Genomic DNA, 17827 nt, shown 5'->3' on the forward strand with positions numbered 1-17827 from the left:
CTCCACAACTGAAGGGAGATGTTAAACCCAAGATGGAAAACGTGAGTACAACTTTAGGATTGCGTGAAGTAATTTCTTTTTCCTCCCTCCCTCCTTTTCCCTCTCCTTTTTCCCCCTTCTCTTCCTTCCCCTTCTCCCCTCCTCCTTTCTTCTTCTTCTTCTTTTTTTTTTTTTTTGTGGGGTGGAAAGGTGATTCTACTCTGAACAGGGAAGGTAATACTCAGTGTTGACCAGGAAGTGGTGTGAAGGGCCATGTTTGGTACTAGAGTCATCCAAATACCTGGCCTCCTTTAAGTGAGAGTGTTGCGGAGGAGGAAATATCATCAGGGTTAGTCTCCTGTGCAAACATAAGCCTCAGCATAACACTGCTTGTGAAAGAAACAAAGCATTATATGTAGATTGGATCGGGAGTGAGTCAGGGCCTGTGTCCACAGGGTGGATTTATGCTGGGAAATAACATCAAGATCAGTCACAGTTGCTCTGAAGTAAATTGCTGCCTCCATTGCTCTTCCCTCATCCAAACCAGTTATTTAGTGGTAGAATGAGGCATTTTCCACTGTGAGTAGTATAAGCACTAGGCCCAGGTCCAGGCAGATGATCCCCAGGGCTATAAGCATAGCATGGCCTCCTCCTCCCACAAGCGGCACCGTTGCCCTACAGCATGCTTATATGCCATGTCCGAGTTCCTGGTACACAGATGGGAGCACTACAGTGTCCACATTTGTCTGTGTGGAGCCATGGGTTGAGTGGGAGCTGCCTTTCTGTTGACTATCATATTTTAGCCAAGAAACATTTATTGCATACCTACTGTTTACCAGGTTCCATGCTAGGATAGGACAGCGTATAACAACAGCAGCAACATGCTAGGGGACTTTGTGCTGGGGTATAAGAGGAGAGGACAATAGATTTCATAAAGGACATATATTCATATAGAAATGAATATGTTTGATTCTTTTGTACTTTCAAATTCCTAGGAATACTTATGTTAGCCACTTGGTGTCTCATCCTCTGGGTCTGAGTCTGAAGATCAAAACAGATCCACCAGAGAGCTAGCGAGAAGTTATTGAATCGGGTCTTCTCTTGTGAAAATGGAAGTGCTCTCTGGAGACATGGAAATGTTACTCTTGTATTTGAGGGCAGTATAGGTAATCCTCACGATGTGAATCTGTGTGGTTCCTGCATTCCTGTAGCAAGTTCAGATTCCATGACACCAGAATCTCTGGTTTCTGAGTCTTGGAGTAAGTAGCAAGAAATAGGATGTTGAGGGATATCAGCCTTATCTCAAAAAAAAAAAAAGTTCCAAATCTGTTCAGTGTCTGAGTCTGGACTGTGAAGGTTGGAGCAGCGAGAGGAGATCTGTGTGCCCTTGTTGTGTAGGATGGGTGGGACTGAAGCCGCACTTGTACACAGTCTTCTCGTGGAAGTTGTGTTTGGAGCTGGGTCACCAGATTTGGCTGGGTGGAGATGAGCATAGGCTTGTGAGCAAAGCCCCAAGAGGAGGCCTGGCTTTGGGAAGGCTCTGTTTCTGTGCATAGACAGCCCTGCAGATTTTAGGGAGGTGCCTTGAGGTGGGGTTTTCTACGGTACTCAAGTCAGGAGAGTTCTGGGAAGCCCCCAGACACTTCTGTAGTTCTTGGACTAACATCAGTGTTCTGGAGGAAGCCAAGCAAATGTGGAGAGGCAGGATGTTGCAACTCCCAGGAGAGGGAATGTGGGTGGTGCTGGGTTAATCTGGAGGGTGCTGAGGAGAAGCTGAGCAGCCTCTTTTCTCCCAGGCTCTCATGAGAAATCTTGGCTGGGATTTAAGGAAACTGCAGCCTAGACCAGAAGGGCTGTTTTCTGAGGTTTTTTGTTTTTTTTTTTAAGCCAGTTTTTATTTATTGCTCAGAATGTGGAGCACTTTGTGCCACCTACATTACAAATTGTCTTCAAAACTCAAGTTTGATTAAAGTGAATGATTTTCACCTGGTGTTTGTGTACATTTCAGTTGATTCAGCGGAGCATTGTGTTGAATGTACCTGGGATGTCCGAGTATTCTTGATGGATTGAGAATGATTTAACAGTTGGAAAAAATAATCAATATTTAAATGAAAATCACCAACTTTACGCTGTTGATTGAGAGCAAGGGTTCTGGAAGCAGACGGCTGGGGCTCAGATTTCAGCTTTGTCACTCCTGGCTATGTGTCTCAGTTCTCCAGTGCTGCTGTAACAGAAATACCACAAGTGGATGGCTTTAACAAACAAATGAATTTTCTCACAGTTTAGGAGGCTGGATGTCTAAATTCAGGGTGTTGGCTCTAGGAGAAGGCTTTCTTTCTCTGTCAGCTCTGGAGGAAAGTCCTTCCTTGTCTCTTTAGCTTCTGCTTCCTGATTCCTGGGAGATTTCCATGCGTCTTGACATCTGTCCTACCTCATCTCTGCTTCTAGTTTGCATTTAATCTCTTTTACATTTCAACAGAGATTGACTCAAAATATTCCCTACACTAATCCTACCTGATTAACATAACAAAGACAACCCATTCCCAAATGGGATTATAACCATAGGATAGGTACAAAGATTATAATTTTATAACACATTTTTTTGGAGGGGTACACAATTAAATCCATAACAGTGTGTGACCTTGGGCAAATTATTTTACCTCTGGGGGCCTCATTTCCTCATGTAGAAAATGAGGCTAAAAATAATACCCATTTCATAAAGTTTTTGTGCGACTCAAATTAGATGGTACATGTAAAGCACTTAGCCCAGCACTTGATGTGTTATGGCTTTAATAAATGATTACATAGAGAAAGGAAACAGAAAGAGACCAGTAGCTCTTAAAGTTGTGTCACACACTGAGCAACTTTGGGGGAAAGGAGCTTTGTATAGTGGTGCAGGGCTGCCAAGGGTGGTGGAAAGACCCTTGGACTAGAAGCTGGGTCCGCTTCTGATTCTGTGCCTATTTGTGAGGGGTTTAGTTGTGACTAGTTTAAACATAGGGGAGTTCTGGTGGCGTAGTGCCTAAGGCACTACTAACCAGAAGGCTGGCAGTTCAAACCCACCAGCCACTCCTCAGAAGAAAGATTGGGCAATCTACTTCCGTAGTGATACTGCCTCAGAAACCCAAGGAGGGGTCGCTATGAGTCGGGAATGACTCCACAGCACATGACAACAACAACAGTTTAAACATGTCATTGAATTTCTCTGTTTCTTGGTTTCCTGATCCATGAAATGAGATATGACTAGATGATTATGATGGTTGTTGTTGTTGTTGTTGTTATTTGCCGTCGAGTCGGCCCTGACTCATAGCGACCCCTCCTTGGGTTTCCGAGGCAGTATCACTACGGAAGTAGGATTGCCCAACCTTCCTTCCGAGGAGTGGCTGGTGGGTTTGAACTGCCAGCCTTCTGGTTAGCAGTCCAGTGCCTTAGGCACTATGCTACCAGAGTAATTTTAAGTGCTCTCTAATTGAATCCTCATAACTACCTTGTGAGTAGGTATAATGATTGGATCTTGGCTGAAAGCAGAGAATACCAGAATGATGCTTACCTGTGTTTCATTGACTGCAAAGACATTCTACTATGTGGGTCATAACACATTATGGATATTGCAAAGAATAGGAATTCCAGAACACTTAATTTACATGGAAGCTGTACATAGATCTATGTAGAGGCACTTGTTCGAACAGAACCAGAAGATAAGTCATGGTTTAGAATCAGAAAAAGTGTGTGTCAGGGTTGTATCCTTTCACCATACCTATTCAGTCTGTGTAGCAAATATCTGAGAAGCTGAACTATGTTGTTGTTGTTGTTATGTGCCGTCGAGTCAGACCTGACTCATAGCGACCCCTCCTTGGGTTTCCGAGGCAGTATCACTACGGAAGTAGGATTGCCCAACCTTCCTTCCGAGGAGTGGCTGGTGGGTTTGAACCGCCAGCCGTCTGGTTAGCAGTCAAGTGCCTTAGCCACTATGCTACCAGAGCTCCCAAGCTGAACTATATGAAGAAGAATATAGCAGTCATTAGGATTGGAGGAAGACTCATTAACAACTTTCAATATGCAGATGACAAACCTTGCTTGTTGAAAGTGAAGATGACTTGAAGCACTTGCTGATGAAGATCAAAGACTGCAGCCTTCAGTATGGATTATACCTCAACATAAAGAAAGCAAAAATCCTTACAGCTGGACCCATAAGCGACATCATGATAAACAGAAAATACTGAAGTTGTCAAGGATTTCATTTTGCTTGGATCCACAATCAGTGCCCATAAAAGCAACAGTCAAGCAATCAAATGGTATATTGCATTGGGCAAATCTGCTGCAAAAACAAACCCAAGAAACCAAACCCATTGCCATCGAATCAATTCTGACTCATAGTGACCCTAAAGGACAGAGTAGAACTGCCCCATGGGGTATCCAAGATTGTAAATCTTTATAGAAGCAGACTGCCTCATCTTTCTCCCTCAGAGTGGCTGGTGGGTTTAGAACTCTCACCTTTTCAGTTAGCAGCTGAGCACGTAACCACTGCACCACCAGGTTGCCCTCTGCTGCAAAAGACATTTAAAGTGTTAAAAAGCAAAGATGTCACTTTGAGGACTAAGGTTCACCTGACCCAAGCTATGGCATTTTCATTCATTTCATATGCATACGAAAGGTGGACAATGAATAGGGAAGACTGAGTAAGAATTGATGCCTTTGAATTATGGTGTTGCCAAAAGAGCAAACAAATCTGTCTTGGAAGAAGTACAGCCAGAATGCTCCTTAGAAGTGAGGATGGCGAGTACTTTGGACATGTTATCAGGAGGGGCCAGTCCCTGGAGAAAGACATCATGCTTCATAAAATAGAGAAAGAATAAGACCCTTATTGAGATGGATTGACATAGTGGCTGCACCAGTGGACTCAAACAGCAATGATTGTGAGGATGGTGCAGCACAAAGCCGTGTTTCTTCCGGTCGTACATGGGGTTGCTATTTGTTGGAACCAGCTTGATGGCACCTAACGGCAACAGAAGGGGAGACTCAAATTCAGAAGTTTTTTGTCCAGGGTCACTTAGCTGGTAAAAAGGAAAGCTGGCCTCATGTGTTAGTCTTTGATTCTATGCTGTCAAATGTTGATAGTTCTAGAAGTTAGCCTCCTTTTTTTTTGTATTTAATTTTCTGATCATGGTTGTATTTTTGCCAATGCCAAATAAGACAGTCTGATGTCTTAAGGAAAACACTAGAGTGTAAGATTTGGATTTGAGGCTGATCTATAGTTAAAGCATGTATGGAGTGTCTAGGTATTCCTTGGAAGTAAATAGTGGTTGTTTTTTTCCCAGTCTTTTAAAATAAAATCTTATCTGAGGTGCTTTGAACTTGTGCAAGGCAAAGTTATGTGTAAATACTGCAGTGGCCAAGGCTCAGAGTCTTTCTTGCCAGAGCTCTTGAATGAGGCCCTCTGTAGCCAAATGTCTGGATGAAAGAGCAGGCATGTTGTACAGCTGGAATTACTAGCTGTTAGTTTTCCTTAAACATGGCCTTAAAGCTGGGGACTGACATGTTAGTTAGAGAGTGGTGAGATTGAGGTTCTGCAAGCTGGAGTCAAGAGTCCTGGGTTGGTTTTTGGTTTTTCATCCCGAACTTGCTCTCCTAGAACCCACTTTCAGCTGTAGTATGGTGTGTATGTTTTTTCTATGTCCCATTGTTGTTTGGGAGACTCACCCAAAAGTAGACTGTGGTCAGTGGCTTAGCAAAGGCAGCTTTTGGCTCTGCTTTGCAAGCTTTGTACTATAGGTATTCTAGCTCTTACATTTGGGGAGAAGGTAATGTGATCACAGACAACTTGGGCAACAAACTGGCAGTTGTTTATATAATCTGCTTTCTCTCAGGGAGTTGAAGTTCAGGTTTCAGAAGGCACAGGAATGTCAACAGGGGTGACAGTGTGAAATTTTCCTACATAGAAGACTTGGGAAGTGGTCACTGGCTGGGTGTATACGAGAAGATTCCTATTTTCTTCCTACCTATGTAATGATGAAGATGTGCTTGGTGCTGATGTGGACCATTTCAGCCCTCCAGTCCCAGAGTTAGAACGTGAATCAGCAAAACTGGCGCTAGTGTTCCTTAGAGTGTCTAATCATCTGTGTATCTTCTAACCATTGAGATTTATATTTAGTGACTAACAGTCTTGTGCTAGAAGTGCCGTCTCTCCCACACAAGTCCCCAACAGTCTTTTATAAAGAAAGCTGGCTCTGAGTAAGGACTCCGGTTTAGAAATAAATCTTTTCCCCCCTTTTCCTACAGGATTTGCCATATCGGGATCTCCATGGCTTTCTATCCTAGGCTCTGGGGCTCCCTCGCCCATGTAAGGAGAGACATCAGCCAGCGCTGCTTCAGGTAACTTTCCCCACTGAGAAAGCCTCCTGAGCGTTACTGTGTTTTTTCTCCCTTCACTTCAAGCTTCATCTAGAAACAATTTGAAGATAACGAATCAAGGATGGGTTAAATTATTGAGTAATAAGTGAGGGTTTTGAGCCAGGGCTGGGGACTGGGGTGACTGGAAAAGGAATAGAAAATCAGGGAGGTACATGGGGACCAGGGGAAGCTCAGAGAGTCAGGCTGAGCTGGGGTTTCTTCAGGTAATTATAGTGGGGGTAGGTAAGGAGATGACAATACTGTTGGAAGTGGGATCCAAATCAAAACCAAATTTACTGCCATCAAGTGGATTCTGACTCATAGTGACCCACAGGGTTTCCAAGGCTGTAAGTTTTTACGGAAGTAGATAGCCTTATCTTTCTCCTGCAGAGCAGCTGATGGGTTTGAACCTCTGACCTTCTGGTTAGCAGCCAAGTACCTTAACCACTGTGTTCCCTGGAGGTGGGATAGGGAATGGGGTATGGTAGAAGCTGCTACTTTTCAGTCTTTGCAAGACTCTTGTATTGAATCTAACATCTTGGGACCTTGTCATTCCCCTAGTGTATTAAAACCCTCTTATTTATTTATTTATTTATTTATTTTTAATGCATGTTATTGAAACACATGTACAGTGAAATACACAAAACTAAAGTGACATGGCTCAGTGCATTTTTTTGTGTGTGTGCAGTGTTCCCACCCTTCCCCTCCCACCCCTAGTAACCAACAAAGAGTTTCCCTCCATATATAAACCTTTCCTTGACCTTCCACAACAACAAACTAATACTATATTTGTCCTTCTGTGATTGACTTATGTCACTCAGCATAATGTCCTCCAAGTCCATCCATATTACGCAGTGTTTTGCAGACTCTACATTATTCTTTAGTGCTGCATAGCATTCCATTATGTATATGTACCATAGTTTCATCATCCACTCTTCTGCTGTAAATCTTAGAGATAAGTCCCTTGCCAGATATGTAATTATCAGCAAATATGAATTTGTTGCTGTCATTTTTTGTTCTGTGCTTTTTCGTGGTATTGATTTCTTTGTTCCATATAATTTCTATGCTGAGCTTGTTTTGTTTATGAATCATGTTATCACTTCCTTCATTGCTATTGTTTTAGTATTTGCTGAATATTTATGCTGGTCCTCTTTTTTGATGTGAATGTTTATCATTTGTCTTTGAGGTTACCCTGTGATTTATAGTTTTCTTCCCAAGTTTAGAACAGTGCATTCTATCTTATAGTTGTCTTGACTTCCCTACCATGTAGAAGTCCTGTAACGACACAGTTTTTCCCTTCTTTTTGGTTTGTAGTTGTCCTCGTTTGTCAATTAATGTCTCTCGTTCCCTGTTTACAATCTTGTAGGTTTGTTTACTTTGGATACTTCCATAGCTGGGTTGGTTTCTGGATTATATTATCATGTGTGTTAATGGTCAGTTGTTGTTGGCTGTTGTTGCTTCTCTGTCCAAAGGGCACCCTTTAGCCATCAAGCTCAATTGGCATAACATACTACACAAAACATTGTTCCACCTCCTACTTTGGTGAGTAGCGACTGGGATCTTAAAAGCTTGCAGCAGCCATCTAGATGCAATGATGGGTCTCTCCTCATGCAGAGCAAAGAAGAATGAAGAAAACCAAAGATTCATGGAAACAATTAATCCTAGTGACTGGTACACCATGCGATCTATAGCCTATATAACTATGAGACCAGATGAACTAGATAGTGCCCAGCTACCACTGTGAACCACTTGGAGGGGGATCTATGTGGGAGATCCTGGATAGAGAAGGAGAACAATGTGGAACAAAACTCAAAATCATTTGAAGAAAAAAGCGGGGGGGGGGGGCAGGTTTGCTGGTCTGATAGAGCCTGGTGGAACACTGAGACTATGGCCCCTAGCTGCCCTTCAGGTCTGGAATTGAACCCACACCTGTGGCTTCCAGCCAAACAAAAGATAGGTATATGAAGTTGAACATTTACCTGAGGTAGATACACCCCTTGGAGAGAACAATCAAGGGAGAAAGAAGGGCTGCTTATGCACAGGGAGATAGCTCAGGGCAGGAGTGTGTGGAGAGATGGACACAGGGAAGAGGTAACTATGGGGAGGAAGTGGGAGGGGAACTGTTACATTGTGGTAAATTGTAGTCAATGTCAAGAGACAAAGTGTATATGAACTGCTGTGTAGAAAGTGAATTTGCTCTGTAAATTTTCACCCAAATCACAAAAAACAAAAAAGAACAACAACAAAAAAGAGCACCCTTTAGAATCTCTTGCAAGGTTGGTCTGGTTTTAGCAAATTCCCTTAATTTATGCTTATCTGGAAATGTCCTAATTTCACCATCATATTTGAACGACAGTTTTACTGGGTACATAATTCTTGGTTGGAAATTTTTCTCTTTCAGTGTTTTATATATACCATCCCACTGTCTTCTCGTCTGCATGGTTTCTGTCTTTCGAGAAAGCCGAGCTTAGTCTTATTGGTTGCCCCTTGTAGGTCACTTTTCGTTTTTCCCATGCCGCTCTCATGATTCTTTCTTTGTCTTTGGCTTTGGTAAGATTGATGATGATATGCCTGGGTGATTTTCTTTTGGGGTCTATCCTGCTTTGGGTTCATTGGACTTCCTGAATGGATATATTCTCATCTTTCATCATACCAGGGAAATTCTCTTCCAACAAATCTTTGACAGTTTTCTTTGTGTCTTCCTGTTCTGAAATTCTGATTGCACTTAAGTTACTTCTTTTGATGGTATCCCACATGAACTTTAGGCTTTCTTCATTTTGTTTTGATCTTTTTTCTTTCCAAAGAAGTGTTCAGGTATTTGCCTTCAATCTCTCTAATTCTGTCTTCCATTGATTCAATTCTGCTCCTTTGCCCATTCAGTGTCTTATCTATTTCTGAAAATTTAGTATTAATCCTCTGGATTTCTGTTTATAGAATTTGTATCATTTCTAATTTTTCATTTATTTTGTCATTTTTTTTCTTGTATTGTCTTTTGAAATTGTTCTCAATTCTTTGTCAGGGAGTTCCAATGCTGCATCTTCCTCAGCGATGTGTTTTGTGTCTGTCCCTTGTTTCTCCTGCTTTATCTTGCTTCTTTGTGTGGGCTGTGATGCTCTGTTGTCTCTGAGGCATTGTGATGTTTTTGTATTTATATTTAATTGGTGATTGTATATTGGAGTGACTTGCCCACAATTTTTGTTTTCTTTGTATGTTACCTACACAAGCAGGGTACTGTGCTCCTCTGTTTGCTAATTGACAGCACTTATACACTCACCACCTGTCTCCTTTCCTGTTGTTAGCCTTTGTATTCCCCTGCCATCCTTGGCAAACAGAGCCTATCCTTTGGTCCCTAGAATCCAAATAAGAATGCTATCACTTTAAAATCCAAAATGGTTTCCACTTGTAAAGATTCAAAATGGCTGCACCCTTGGTCACTTTAAATATCCAAAATGGCTGCCATGTGTAAGCAATCAAAATGGCTTTGCCCTCCAGCAGTGGAAAGTCAATGACTCAGGTCGTCTCCCTCCTTGTTTCCCTTCCTAGTCATAGGCCACCAGCACAGTTGTCCCTGCAGCCCTTGGTGACCAGGGCTGATCTTCAGGTCAATTCTGAGGTCCATACACTACTTGGAAATACCCAGGCTGTTGGTCTTGTCAGAGTAGCTGACAGTCCGCAGCTCTGACCATCTCTGTACTCACTGTTTTTGTTCAGGTTTTTCCACTAGTTGGTGCCTAATCCACTTCCGTATAATTCCTTTCAGAGCTTAGGGCTCCAGGATTATCTTCTGTATCTCTGCCAATTGGTTTTTCTTTTCTTTGTTGAAGAGGGTCTGTGTCGCCTGTCTGCCTATTCTGCCATCTTACTGTAAGTCTCCCTCTTTTATTTTTAAACTTTTTTTAATTATACTTTCAGTGAAAATTTACAGAGCAAATTACACTCCAATATACAATCACCAATTAAATATAAATACAAAAACATCACAGTACCTCAGAGACAACAGAGCATCACAGCCCACACAAAGAAGCAAGATAAAGCAGGAGAAACAAGGGACAGACCCAAAACACATTGCTGATGGTTTGATAGTTTGTACATAAAGTGTTCCTTGACATTGGTTGCATTCCCTACTATGTGTCAGCACTCTCCCCATTTCTGCCCTGGCTTCCCCATTTCCTTTCATCCAAAATTTCTACCCCCTCCTGCCACCTTATCTTTACTTTTGGGCAAATGCTGCCCTTTTTATTTTATTGTGATTTAGACAAAAGTTTGCAGAGCAAATTCATCTTCCATATCTTCCATACAGCAGTTCATACACACTTTATCTCATGATATTAACTGTAATCTCCCACAGTGCAACAGCTCTCCTCCCACTTCCTCCCCATAGCCACCTCTTCCCTGTGTCCTTCCCTCCCGTGTTCTCCTGCCTCCTGAGCTGTCTCCCTGTGCATACACAGCTCTTCTATTCTCCCATGATTGATCTCTCCAAAGAGTGTCTCTATCTAATGTAAATGTTCAGCTCGTATGCCTGTCTTTTATTTGGCTGGAAGCCACAGGAGTAGGTTTAATTCCAGACTTAAAGGGAAGCTGGGGACCATAGTCTCAGGGGTTCCACCAGGCTGTATCAGAGCAACAAACCTGGTCCCTTTTTTTTCTTCATGATTTTGAGTTTGGTCCACATTTTTCTCCTACTCTATCCAGGATCTCCTACACAGATCCCTCTCTGAGTGGTTGACATTGGTAGCCAGGCATCATGTAGTTCTTCCAGTCTCTTAGTCGTATAGGCTGAGGATCCAAATGCTGTCCTTTTGATCTCATATAATTGATTGTTCTAAGGAACATGTTCTTCTTGGGTCTTATCATCTATTTTGTGAGCCTATCTGCTATTTTGCTGAAAAAATGGTCTCTGGGAATGGTTCTAGTTCCAAGTCAGAAGGGTGTCTTAGGGCTGTAGTGTCAGGGATTCCTCCAGTATCTGTCCAGACCCTTTGTTGTGATCCCAGTCAGAGTGGTCAGTTGGTAGCCAGGCCATCTAGTTCTTCTGGCTCAGGGTCACATAGACTCTGATTCCTGTGGTCCATTAGCCCTTTGGACTAAATGCTCCCTTGAGTCTTTGGTTTCCTTCACTCTCCTTTGCTCTGGACAGGAAGAGACCAATAGTTGTATCTTAGAGAGCTGCTTGCAAGCTTTTAAGACCCCAGATGCTACTTACCGAAGTAGGGTGCAGAGCACTGTCTTTGTAAACTGTGTCTGTAGTCCTTCACCTTCGAACCTAGGCACTTCATCCTGCCAGCTGATACCCTGTCTTTTGAAAACAATCATTTGGGGAAAAAAAAATTGCCCTAGCATTACATACTCTTTGTCCAAAACTCAAGCATGATAGAAGTGTGACAACCTCTCCTTTAGAGGCTAAGCCAGGGACGGAGAGCACAGCTCACATTCCTGTTGGCGAACATGTCTCTTGACCCCATTCATGCACTCATTCCACAAGCCTTTATTGAGCGCTGTGCCTGGGGATGACCATACAGAAATGAATAAGAATCATTTTCTGCTCTGAGAAAACTCATAGTTGGCCAAGGGAATAAACTTGAAAACAAATAACTACAAGAAAATGTGACAAGTATAATAATAGACATTTGTACGGTGCTTTGGAAAGCCTGAGGCAAGGGCTGCAAATGGTGGAGGCAAAAAGGGGAGTGAAGGTGGGCTTCCCAGAAGAGAAGGAGGCCAGGCCCTCGGTAGGGGTGCTGAGCAGCACGTCTGCTTGAACTGCAGCATTTTTGGCTATGGGGGCATAGAGAGGAGATGTGAATGTAGGAGCTGATGGACTATAGGAGGCAGGTCAGTCAAGTCCAGCTTGTTGGCAGTTGTGGACAGTGGGGAACTACGGAGCATGCCTAAGCAGGGGAGGGCATCCTTTTCGTATTCTAAAGACAGCTCTGTCGGCTTGAGTGAGGTACAGTGGGACCTACTAGGACATGAATATAGTAGTCTCGGTGTGAGAGAGTGACCTGCTGAATCAATGCCAGTGGAAGTAAAGAGAAAGAACAGAGGTGTTTAGGAGGTAATGTCAGTAAGACTTGGTGGCCAGTGAATGTTGGTAGAGAGAGGCTTACGGCTTGGGAGCTGCAGTTTCTGGAGAAGCCATTGTGTGGATAAGAAATGCAGCAGTAGGAGGAGTTTTGCACGGGCTAGCAATGAGGTCACTTTGGGCCTTACTGAGTTTGCAGTCTCTGTAGGACATGTTGTGGAGAGTTCAAGGAGTGGACATATAGGACTAGAATGCAGGAGAGAGGTAAGGCTGGAGATGGAATTTGTTAGTTGGAAGCAATGGGGATGGATAGAATTGCCAAAAAAAAGCATATAGAATGAGAGAAGGGGACTTAGGGTTAGCCTGGAGAATGCCAGCATTTAAGGTACCAGCTCAGGAAAGTGGAAATCCCACTTCAATCAGATTGCTTAATAGTTTATCTGCCTTTTAATAGATACTCATTGAAAAACAATTTCTTTCTAGTGTGAAAAAATGTTCAAACACAAGAGTGTTTCTTTGACTTATTTCTAGTTTCTGCTGTGTCGTATCAAGGGACTACCTTAGTATACTTACTTATTCTTATCTTCTGGTTCCCAGAAACATACTAGATGAAAACAAATTGAGAATAAGTGTGTGGTTCTCAGGGAGCAGGTTTTGCAGGATAAACATTGTGTGAGGCCTCGCCCATAAAAGGGATCCCTTTAAGTCTTCCAAGTTCTTCAGAGTTAAGGCTGTCATGGAGTTCATTATTAACAAGAATAAACTTCTCTTTACACCCATCCAAATTGATATCTTTACTCAACAGCAGAAGCTACTGATTGCCAAGGAGACTGTTTTTGGTACAGATAAGTAAGAACTCGTCATTTTTATTTCTTAGTTCACTTCCAATAATTAACTGCTTCAGACAGGTTGTTGTGTGCAGTTAAATGAGCTTCAACTCGTAACGACCCCATGTGACAGAGTAGAAGTGACCCATAGGGTTTTCTAGGCTATAATCCTTATGGGAGCAGATCACCAGGTCTTTGTCCCACGATTCTGCTGGTGGGTTCGAACTACCAACCTTTTAGTTAGCAGCTGAGCGTTTAATTGTTGTGCCACCAGGACCTACAGATAAGTATTCACAAGCTTCTGGCTTTCTGTCAGGGCTCCCAATGAGCTGCCCAGGGTTGTATTGTGCTCAGCGTCTGTGTTGTGAATGCACACTGTCTCCCAGGCCTTGGCCTCTTAGGAGACCTCTGCACCTTGACCTGGAGAGACATAGATCTCAGACTTTTTTCTTTCTCTCACAGCACCACTGGGAGTCTCAGTGCCATTCAGAAGATGACCCGGGTGCGTGTGGTGGACAACAGCGCCCTGGGGAACACCTCATACCACCGTCCTCCTCGCTGCATCCATGTCTATACCAAGAATGGGGTGGGCAAGGTGGGCGACCGGATACTGGTGGCCATCAAGGGACAGAAGAAAAAGGCCCTCATTGTGGGACATCGCATGCCTGGTGCCCGGATGACCCCTAGGTTTGACTCCAACAATGTGGTCCTCATTGAGGACAATGGGAACCCTGTGGGGACCCGAATTAAGACACCCATCCCCACCAGCCTGCGCCAGAGGGAAGGCGAGTATTCCAAGGTGCTGGCCATTGCTCAGAACTTTGTGTGAGGAAAGCCCAGGCCTCAGGCTATAGTGGGCTCATGAATGCAGCAGTTCCAGGAACTGCACCTCCCCTAAGAGGGAACTTGGGGCCAGGTGGCTACTTCTTTCACATTGGGTAACGGTGTCTTGTGAAAAAATAAACCTTTTCATGTGTGTTTTCCTCCTGAGCTTTTTAGGATGTGCTTATGAGGTAAATGGTGTGGAAGCAATTACAAGATGGCTGACCCATGTCAGGTCACACAAGATGGCTGTCTTTGTATGGAGTAACCTTGGTGCCAGGGTCTAGGCCTTGCTTTTCTAGTTTGGATTCTATAATATGATTCATTCAAGACAGTCAGGCTCTAGAAAACAAGTATACATGAAATGCCAATTATAAATGTATAGTGGATCCAGTCTCTCACTTTCTAACCACATCTCTTATTTTTTTGCCATGCAGGATATCCATTTCCTGTTGGAGAGCTTGAGACACTAAATAGTTATGAGTATTACTGTGTCAGCATGGAATAAGAGCAGAGGGTCTTGCTTAATCTAGGGGAACATTTCCTTTAGGTGGTAGAACCCAGACAGTAATCCTCTCTACCTCGTGTGCCCCTTCCACTAGGGACCAGAGGGCTCCTCTGAGTCCAGGAGTGTAGCGCTTCTTCCCATGGCTGCTGGCAAAATGGGTAAGTCCCCGTATTTTGTGGATGATATAATCTTGTGCCTGTGCAGGTGATTAAATGACAGCTTATCTTCTGTCTATTTGTTGGTCTCCTTGGGGAGATTTGGGGCTTCCTTAGTTCTTTTGATAGAATCTCTTCAACTTATTTATTAATTCCTTTATTTATTCATTCAAAATATCTCAGAGCACTTTCTCATTAAATCTAAATGGCCTGTGAGAGGCAGAATAGTGTAATAGTTAAGAATATAGACTAGCCAGGCTGCCTGGGCTTGAATCCTGACTCTACCACTTAACACTTACTGACTTTGGACAAGTTATTTAGCTTCTGTGCCTCAGTGTTCTCACTTGTAAAATGGGCGCATAATAATGGTACCTACTTGATAGGATTGATGTGAGGTTGAAATTAGTACTTGGTAGTAAGAAGCACTTGATAGGTATTAGCTACTTTCTGTTATCACTACTGTGTATGTTCTAGCACTGGGAAAACAAAGGTGAGCAAAAGCAGAGATAGTCCTTGCCCTCTCATAGAGCTTACCATGTCCCCAGGGAGACTGACATGAATCACATAATAACACAAACAAATGTGAAACCTGAAGTAAAACAGTTGTCTATGATAAAGGGACTAGACTTTTTCAATAAGATTGAAGGCAGGTTCCCTGAGAAAGGGTTGCATCAGTTGTAGTCTGAGGAATGAACACACATTATGATAGAAGTTAGAGCAGTGGTTACCTGGGGGAAGAGGAGGGGTGGGTGTTGATTAGAAAGGGACAAGAGGGAACCTTACTGGATATAGGAACTGGATCCGAGTGGGAGTTACATGAGTGTATACATTTATTAAAAAATTATTATTGAGTTGTACACTTTAGTGCACTTTATGTACTTTAGACCTTAATAAAAAATAAATGAGTAGGCATTAGTTGGTTGAAAGAGGAGGGAAAAATGTTCCAGGCCGAGGGAAGGGCATGTGTAAAACCATGTGGCAGTGGGAAATGGGGTAAGTACCAGAAACAAAAAGCCAGTGTGGCTGGAGCAGGGAAAGCAGGAGGGACATAGTATAGAATGAGGGTGGGAAGAGAAGAAAGGACCTTGTAAGCCTCCACAGAGGAGGTCTTTTTATCCTGAGAGCATTGGCATGGTGTGAAATGCTCTTATAGAGTATTCAGTAAGTGGAGTAGGAGTGGTGGTAGGGGAGACTGATTAGATTTGCTCTGTGGAGAGGGGCTTTGGGACATCACATGCCTGGTGCCTGGATGACCCCCTAGGTTTGACTCCAACAATGTGGTCCTCATTGAGGACAATGGGAACCCTGTGGGGACCCGAATTAATGGGAACCCTGTGGAGACCAGAATGGATGATAGGCTCTTGGAGTAGATCTGTAAGATAATGATATCTTAGACCAGGGTAGTAATGGTGGGGTGCAGAGGCCTTTAGGAGGTACAGTGGACTAGACGTGGTAATGGGTTGATACAAGGTTTTGAAAAAGGCCACAGGTGATGTGGTAGTTAAGTTTGTGTGTCAGCTTGGCTAGGCCTGGTTAAGTGGCTGGGTGACTGGTGGTAGTTATTCCCCATGATGAGAGGCAATCAACTCCATGGTGGGATCTACCACAAGCAGCTGAGTAGCTGCTTTAGCGATATGGTCTGCTTCCTGTATATAAGAAGCAGCTTTGAGAATCGTCTTTAGCTTATGGCATGCTTGAACCCTGCATGTGGCCCAGTTGTTCAGTAGCCTGCCATGCTCTGCCGATCTTGGGACTTTCAGTGGATTTGAATCAATGGCCTGCTGTGTTGTTTGGTAATATTGGGACTGTGCCTTTTTGTTTGTTGACCTTGGGTTTGTCAGCCTCAGCAGCCAGCAGCTGTCTGAGTGAAGAAAAGCTTCCAGCTTCAGTGGGCCAGGAGCAGGAGGCAGAACTGAAGCCCAAGGTTGAAGGACTTTCATCTAGCCCCTAGGGCCTGGCACTTTGAACTCAGACTCAAAGCCTCCTATTCTAAGAGAATAAACTCCTGTTTGTTGAAAGCCATCTCATTTGTGGTATATTCCTGTCAGACAGCACTAGGTAACCAAAACATGGGTTTTAGGGTTTAGGTGATCTAGGAAAATGGCCAGATTTTGTCTCATCTTCTTTGGTCGTGTTGTCAGAAAGGCCCATTCCCTGGAGATGGATATCATGCTTGGTAAAGTGGAGGGTCTGCAAACAAGGGGAAGGCCCTCAGTGAGATGCACTGACACAGTGGCTGCAATGATGGGCTCGGATATAGCAAGGATTGTGAGGCTGGCACAGGACTGGGCAGTGTTCTGTTCTGTTGTATGTAGGGTTGCTGTGAGTCAGAGCCAACTTGATGGCACCTAACAAGAACATCAGGAGAGGCCCATGATTGTGAGGATAGAGAGGGAAGAGCATGAGCATGAGCAGTGGGCAAGCTGAGTGGAGATGCCTTTGATACATCAAAGATATCAGGTACATAGCTGGGTATAAATAATCACTTTGGAATAGCACTTGGTATATTTTGAAAGCACTCATGCATATGTACATTCTTGGTGTTCCTCACAGTCCTTAGTCTTGGCATTTTTAGATGAGGACACTGTTTTAGCAGAAATATGATTTCTCAGGGTCCTACAGTTAATAAGTGGTAAAGCTGTCTTCAAAACCAGATCTTGTGACTTCTAATCCAGAGGTCTTCTCACCATATTATTGAGTCTTACTTTTGCAGTGATGAGTCCTCTCCATCTTGAATTGATTCTTATGAGCTGAGGTCCTAGAGAGTGGCTTTCTGATTTTCCCTGAATTCAATGGACACACCTTAGAGCCCACAGTCCCAGAAGCCTTGACTGCAAAGTAGAAGAGGCTCTTGGTTCTACATCTTCCCAATGGAGGAGTGTACTGCTCCCCTCTCCTCCTCTGACTAAGCTTGATTCAAGGACCTCTGGGTATTTTAAGAGCTAATACCCCTTCCATCTGGTCCTGTGGAGGGGCTGGTAGAATCTATGGCTGACATACTCTGCTATAGTGGTTGAATGTGGGCAAGAGACCAAGAGGAATATAGTGGTTGAATGTGGCCAAGAGAAGGAATCATACCAAACCCAGGGCCTGCTTTGCCAGAGGTATTTCTCGCAGCTGC

At 43.5% G+C, this 17827-nt stretch overlaps 1 protein-coding gene across 1 annotated transcript; it reads left to right on the forward strand.

The window, feature by feature from the left end:
* The first annotated feature begins 6280 nt into the window (after nucleotides 1–6280).
* On the forward strand, nucleotides 6281–14050 carry MRPL14 (mitochondrial ribosomal protein L14). Its single transcript, XM_007936193.2, has 2 exons — nucleotides 6281–6351; nucleotides 13684–14050. The coding sequence occupies exons 1-2, from the start codon at nucleotides 6281–6283 to the stop codon at nucleotides 14048–14050; spliced, it is 438 nt and encodes a 145-aa protein (XP_007934384.1).
* Nucleotides 14051–17827: the final 3777 nt, after the last annotated feature.

The sequence above is a fragment of the Orycteropus afer genome, unplaced genomic scaffold (genome assembly GCF_000298275.1).
Source record: "Orycteropus afer afer isolate SDZICR_OR568_19922 unplaced genomic scaffold, OryAfe1.0 scaffold00034, whole genome shotgun sequence".
Taxonomy (NCBI): Eukaryota; Metazoa; Chordata; class Mammalia; order Tubulidentata; family Orycteropodidae; genus Orycteropus; species Orycteropus afer.

Coding starts and splice junctions, on each gene's coding strand:
- MRPL14 (XM_007936193.2), top strand. CDS start 6,281: ATGGCTTTCTATCCTAGGCTCTGGGGCTCCCTCGCCCATGTAAGGAGA. Junction 6,352..13,683: donor ATCAGCCAGCGCTGCTTCAG/GTAACTTTCCCC, acceptor TTTCTCTCACAG/CACCACTGGGAGTCTCAGTG.